At 31.2% G+C, this 7361-nt stretch overlaps 1 protein-coding gene across 1 annotated transcript; it reads right to left on the bottom strand.

Moving 5' to 3' along the window:
• Positions 1-370: 370 nt before the first annotated feature.
• On the bottom strand, positions 371-4192 carry LOC120090172 (ubiquitin carboxyl-terminal hydrolase 3-like). The gene is made up of 9 exons (XM_039047697.2): positions 3978-4192; positions 2829-2960; positions 2714-2755; positions 2207-2312; positions 1755-1813; positions 1502-1576; positions 1082-1130; positions 869-945; positions 371-675 (listed from the first exon to the last, which is right to left on the bottom strand). The coding sequence occupies exons 1-9, from the start codon at positions 4050-4052 to the stop codon at positions 556-558; spliced, it is 735 nt and encodes a 244-aa protein (XP_038903625.1). The 5' UTR covers positions 4053-4192; the 3' UTR covers positions 371-555.
• Between the last annotated feature and the right edge of the window lie 3169 nt (positions 4193-7361).

Raw genomic sequence — 7361 nt, 5'->3', positions numbered from 1 at the left:
CAGTAATTTTAAACATTGACTAATGTGATTTTAACAATTTTAGAATCACTCTCAAATATCAAATTCATTGCAAAAGTTGTGAATATGACAAAAGCTTGAAATCACCAAACAGACTTCAGCCATCTTACAAAGTCATCTTCCATATCTTCCCCCAATATCTTATATTCGAGAAGGCAAGATACCATCTAATTTTCCAAATCCTAAATTTTAGGTCAAAATATTTGCTAAGCACGAAACACTGAATAGTATTCAGACTCATAATTTTAGACTAATTTTTAGTCCTTTATGATTTAATTTGTCAATTACACAAATCAATCAATATCACCTTGCATTCTTGTCAACCTTCCATCTTGAATAACAAACAAACCAATGAACACAACAATTTTCTATTGTCATTAGTAAATTTTTAAACCACAAAAGAATGTCTGATGCAAGTACTAAACACTTTGTTCAACTACGTTAAAATCAGATTCATGTCGTTACAAGTTTAACGGATTCCTCATACACTCATCTACATATGACGATAACTAGGCATAGAACTTGATCATTCCCAAATCAGATCGAACCTTGGTCACCTACAGATGCATCTCCAGTTTTCTTTGAAATGGCAATGACATTGAAGCTCAGCGAGTCGGGATTGTTCGAGATCATGCCTTTTATGACTTGAGCTGCATCCTGTGGTTTCATTAATCATCATTTCATTAAATGCAGAGAAGAGAAATGATTCATTGATGAAGTAATTGGACTAAAATATGTAAAGATGGAGGGATGATAAATATGCAAGTGATTCAAACAGAACAACAACCATACACTTGATTCTTCTAGTGGCTAAAACAAACCTGGATGGTCTTTCAGAGCAATTATTTACCTGTAATAGACTGCTGGGTGATGATGGACCATGTGATATTGGTTCTGATTTTCTCCCGTCGAGCTCATAAAGTTTCCCTACATAAACCAGCAATTAAGACATTGTATATTAGATCATCTCTTAAAAATCTGATCATGCAATTCAATGTAGACATGATAAAGAAGCAATATTTTTTCCTTAGAGAGAGAGAGAGGAGTTCCAATAAGTGTGTACCATCCACACATGAGAAGCAAATGAAGTGAGTATCGACGTTTTCTGGAGCCTGCCAGTAATAAGTTGAAGGATAGATAAGTCAAAAATGGATATTGCATGAACACATAATGATTAATTTTATGTTCATTGGATCTCTTATCTACTTCTTATCAGATAGTCCATTTTCATCGATCATCTACAATTTAATTATTAAATTCTCTGATTTATCGCAGAGGAAAACAGGTAATAATGGGTTGTAGAAAATTCAGCTCCCTCGGTAAAAAGCACCTCTCCTTCCCATGAAATTTATAGCTATAAAATGGGGGTTGGGGGGGAGGAGTTTGTATATCCATCTATTTTTAACATATTCAAAGAAAACAAAAAAAAGTTCTTCTATTCTTCTTCTCCACCATAATTCAGTTAACTTGAAAAGAGTCTTACTGCCGTATTGCCAGCAGTTGCTGCTACTGAATGTGCAACTTCCATTTCGTTGTCTCTCTCAAGAAATGCAGCACGCTACCAAAGTGAACAACATACAACTATTAGAAGAAGACACCAACTAGACAAAGGAAAGGATAGAGATATAATATTTTCTTCCTTGTGTTTCTAGTTATATTTGTTCTTTTCTTGAAAGGAATAATTTTTTTGAGTGATGATGGGGTGGGGAGAGCAGCACTAAGTTTGTAAATTGAACCTCCATCGGATCCATGTTTCTGGTAGACTTGAAGAACCTATCCAAGAACGAACCCTCGGCTTCAAAAAAAAAAAAAAAAAAAAAAAAAAAAAAGAGTTAAGAATGAGTGTGCCAGAACTGAAAGAATATCATAACAGCAGCGAAGTAATCACTCAGGAAGTAGAGACGCTGATAAAACTTCAACATAATTAGAGTATAATGAGTGTGGCCAACCATAGGACTGAAGTTGGATTACTCAAACCTCCATGCTATATCCGGGACCAGATAACCAAATTAAACATATGAACGACCCAGCAGAATAACTATTAGTTTCACTTTCATATTTACTTCGTGTTCTGCTTATTTTCAACGATGGATAGCTTTCTTCACTCCTTACATGACCAATTCTCTAATCTATTCTATAAGTGCAAACAAGAGGAGAACAGATGCAAGACAGGCCTCTAGGTACTTACAAAGCTTAATCTCCGGAGTAATGTTCCCTATGGCATGAAGAAGTCCAATAGTCCCACAGGCATTGCCAACAGTTTGTTTCATAAAGTATACTTGATCGCTATAATCCTAGAGTCACACCAGAAAGGAAAGAGCCTCATTAGATAATACTTACAGATATAAAACATTTTAAATATAGTATTAAAAAGGAGAAAAGAAACCCGATAACATGCACCAAAATTGGGGCTGTCCATACTACATTATGTAACCAGACAGATTTTATTTTTGTGAATATTGATGACAACATTTTTTATTGTCTAGCATCTCTCACCACTTCTAGAAACATTTTTTTGCAATTTGCAGATGGAAAATTTGAAACAAGTTATGACAGAGCATCTTTGATACAACGAATAAACACCAGGTAACATCCTAATTTAGGGAAAAGGTATCTACATGGTTCAGCCTAGTGGTATGACATAATATAAAGAGGACTTAATACACTTGCTTAACTTGTCACTGCTCATACTCACCTTCTTTGCATCTTTTTCTTGTTGCAGTCTCTCTTCTTCGCTCTGAAAACATTAAAACATTTAGAAAATGGAAAGCTATTTCTTCGTTAAAAATGAACTTTATTCGTAAGCAAACCTTTTGGGTTATGGGATAAAGAAACAGCACTGCCAGTACAGGCTTAGGCACCATGTTCAAGAGTTCATCATCCAAGCCATAAACATCAGTGCATTCTGCTTCATCTTCAGGAAGACCGAGACCCCAAAGGAACTTTACAAATAACAAAACAGAAGTTAGTAAAACATTGAAGGTAATATGGAAATTCTTGCAACCAAAAAAAGATGTAATGTTATCATCTTCTATGAACGAAGAAAGGAAACTTGATAATGCTATCATCTTCTAGCAAAACATATTTCAATGGAAGGAAAAGAAAACGATCACTGCAAAAGTAGCCCAAACGATCACTGAAAACGATCACCATCCTTATCAAGATAAACCAAGAAAAAGTCCAAATTAGTGAAAAAAAAACCATAAATTCATATCCAAAGGACCAAATCAAATTGACAACACAAAAAAACAAATAAACTCTATCTCTTCTTCCATATTTCGTTCTCACTTCAACAGCATGATGCTCACTCAAACAAAGCAGCAATTCCCAATGTTCCATTTCTAGAAAGAGAACAGTAATGCCAGTAAAAACATGAAAAAAGAAAACGACCAGAAAGCTTCTGCATAATTCCACAACCAAGAAACAAAACATTATTTGAAGGGAAGGAAAAGAAAACGATCACTGCAAAACTAGCCCTGATCCCAATAGCATGGGCACGGCATCTTTATCAAGATAAACTAAGAAAAAATCCCAATTAGTCAAAAATCATAAATTCATATCCAAAGGACCAAATGAAATTGGCAAAAAAGAAAGTTCTATATATCTTCTTCCATATTGCTTTCTCATTTCAACAACATCCAGCTTCGCTCACATAATTCCCTCTGTTTCATTTCCAGAAAGAAAACAGCAATGACAGTAAAAACAAGAAAAAAGAAAAAAGACAAGAAATCTTCTGCATAATTCCACAACCAAGAAACAGAAATGAACAAACAGACAAGAAAACCGTAAAGATATACACCAAGAAAACGCACTGACACTGAAAGAACCTATATCCCATCAAAGAAAACTTCACAGTCGAGATAGAAAACAGGAATTTTCTTCAATTCTCACACTCTGAATTCTCTTTCCACTAACCAGAGCTCAAATCCGGAAGCCAAATCAGAACAAAACGATCATACCTGGTTCATAACATCAGGGTTAGCTTCAAGTGGAAGCCATCGCTTAGCTGAAGAGCTTTCGTTAACAGCAGCCATTATCGTCTTCTGAACTTCTTCAAGAACACTCCGCTTACAGAAATGGAATATGCTAACAGCAGTTACTTCAATGCTCGGTTTTAGGGCTTCAGATCGGTATCAATTCTTTGCTTCGAACGACGCAACCATTTTGCCGATTCAACTCGACTCGATCTATATATAGGTTTTGTATCGGTTCCCCGTTTAATGGGCCTGGAAATGAGCCCACTAAAAAAACACAGATATGAAGCCCAGGCCCAAGTTGCCTTTTGTAGGCCTATGAGCCCAAGAAAGGGGTTTATATTTTTCAAACTTTTATTATATAATATAATATATAAACCATTTTATTTGAACTGGTTTTCAATTTATTCTTTTAATATTATTTCTTTTCATATTTTGTTTGTGTTTCAATAATGTGGGAAGATTTTGGGCTTTGAAAAGCAATAACATGCTATAGCAAATTTTTGTAATTAATATCATATCATTATTCTACGATCTTAAAAAGTGGCTTAAGAGGAAAATCATTTTTGGACTATTTTGTTCAAACTCATATTACATAATACCATACATGCCCCTCCTACTTTGCAATTACAACATTTCACAACCCTGCTTGTTTTCTAATTTCGAAATTTTTATCGATGGAAAAAATGTCAAACTATTTATAGAAATAACAAAAAAAATACGAATAGATACTGATAGAAGTCTATCGATAGAGGCTGATAGAAGTCTATCAGTATCTATCAATGATAAACTTATAGAAGTCTAAAACAATTAACTTTTGCCATTTTTGTGTAATTATTTACTAATAGTTATTATACAATTTCTTAGATATGGGGTTTTTTTTTTTACCTTTCTATTTAATTTAATATAATATTCATTGCAAACCAGCATTTGATTGCCAGAAACGTGTGTTGCCAAAGAAAAATAAGACTATTGAAACGTCTTTTTTTTTGTTTTTTTTAACCACGATATATGTCTTTTTTTTTTGTTTTTAATATAACAATATATGTTATTTAATTACATTAATTGATATTAAATAATTTTATGGTTTGAAAGTTAAAGGATCCAATAAAGGACATTTAGTTAAGAGGGAAGAAAAAAAGTTCTAAAAAATAATGCAATAAATATTCATCTTTCCATATTCTATAACAAAAAGAATATAACAAAAAGAATTGAATAATTCGTTATCATATAAAAACATTCTTTCATCTTTGTGGTAAAGAGTTTGATTCAAGATTTTTTTTTTTTTATTTTTTATTATATATATATATATATTTATCGTTAACTTATTTTATATTTAGATTTACTTATTCTATTGTAATTGCAAAATCAATTGTAAAATACTATAATTTGATTTTCCTTAGAAATATCAGATTGATTTTTGGCACGTTCTTGAGAGTCAAATGGATCTATCCAAAGAAAACAGAAGAGAACTCTTCATAATTATTAAAGAGAAAATAAAGAAAAATATGAACTTATGTACCCAACATATGATGAATAGAATGAATTTAATTTATATCAATTGCTTCAACTTATTTAGTTTTTCATTCTTTGGGAGGTTACTCTTTTTTTTTTTTTTTTTTTTTAAAAAAAAAAAAAAATTTAATTCAATCATGTGATTTGAGAAAATCATATACATTTACATGAATCTAAAAATCATATTTTAATTCTTTCATAAAAGTTTTAATTTCATTTTATAAAAATTTAAAGGTAACCTTAGTACAAAAAAAAAAAAAATAGCACTGAATTTCAAGAAGTGATGAAACACTCTAATTTCATACCACCAGACGTGGAATTTTTTTTACCACTTATTGTTTTAAATGTTGAAAATAATTAAAAATGATTTTATAACTTACAGAATAACGCATAATTTAATAGAAAAGATTGACTTGATGATAATTTAAATGTACCAACAATTGTTGATGAATGAAATAAAGATAAAAAAAGTGGAAATAAAAAAATCGTTCATGTATACATTTTTTGAATTCATTTTAAAAAGTTTAAAGATTTATTTGAGTATTTAAAATGAAAATTTGGAATCTTGAAAAGATTTATTACTCATCCACTTCATATAATTATAGAAACTAGTTTATTACCACGAGGGATGTTATAAAATGTTGAAATATAACATCTTTTTTATAGAAATTAAACATGATTTTATTAAATATTGTTCATTGTTTGAATTATTTTAATCCTTTTAGTCACAATTTAGGAGATAAAAATCTTAATCTAATTAAAAATGTTATTCTCACACAAATTAAAATACGGTAAAAATCTTAAATAAACTTATTAATTTTAATAAAATAAAATAAAGTTTTTGTACAGAATTCATAAATTTATCCATTCAATTTTAGAGTCTTGTTTGCATCTCCAACTATAATTCATTTTAAATTTTTTTAATAATTTCTTTAAAAAAAAATTATTTTATTAATCGCAAGCTATGTCCACCTTGAAGATCACATCGGTAGTGATTTTGAAACCTTAAATCTCAAATCTCACACAATTTACACAATTTGATAATTAAGATAGAGATTCAATTATATAATCATGTAATTTAAAGGAACTTTGTTGTAGGGGTCCAAGAGTTGAGTTATATGTTTTTAGGACTATTGAATGATGAATTAGTCTTGAAAGAAATTTAAGTGGATTTGGGGGGGACGAGTTCATTTTAACACTTTCTATGTATTTATTGCTACTTTGTATGTTTAAAGGGTGTCTAGGTGTAACTAGGACATGTTTGTAGCTTGGAGGGAAGGGCGTGTATATGTTCTAATTGGTTTTAGATTATCTTGAGGCTTAATTATGCACTTTAAAAGAACTTTATTATTGGTTTTGTAGGGGTCCGAGAATTGAGTTATTTGCTTTTAGGACTATTGAATAATGAGTTTAGTCTTGAAAGAAATTTAGGTGGATTTAGGGGGGAGGGGTTCAATTTGACGCTTTCTATGTATTTGTTGCTATTTTGAAGGTTTAAAGGGTGTTTAGGTGAAACTAGGATACGTCGTAGCTTGGGGGAAGGGGGGTTACCTGTGCACTCTTTAGAAACTATGAGTTATATGCTTTTAGGACTATTAAATTACTTATTTAGCCTCAAAAGGTGTTTAATGGATTTATGACACATTCATAGAGTGGGGGAGGGGTTCACATCTTAATTATAACCATTTTAATCACTTTTTAGATAGTAAAATGGTTGTTTGTGGTGTTCATGTTTTAATTATAAACATTGACGACATGTTCGTAGCTTGGGAGTGGGGTGATTCCTCATAACTATTTTAAACATTTTGTTTAAGTCTTCGTACGATTGTTAAGATCTTTTTCTGCATTTTTCTT

Source organism: Benincasa hispida, chromosome 11 (assembly GCF_027475165.1).
Source record: "Benincasa hispida cultivar pf3 chromosome 11, pf3_genome.v1.1, whole genome shotgun sequence".
Lineage (NCBI taxonomy): Eukaryota > Viridiplantae > Streptophyta > Magnoliopsida > Cucurbitales > Cucurbitaceae > Benincasa > Benincasa hispida.
Note: the sequence above shows the minus strand (reverse complement) of the source record. Positions and strands in the feature narration are given on the sequence as shown.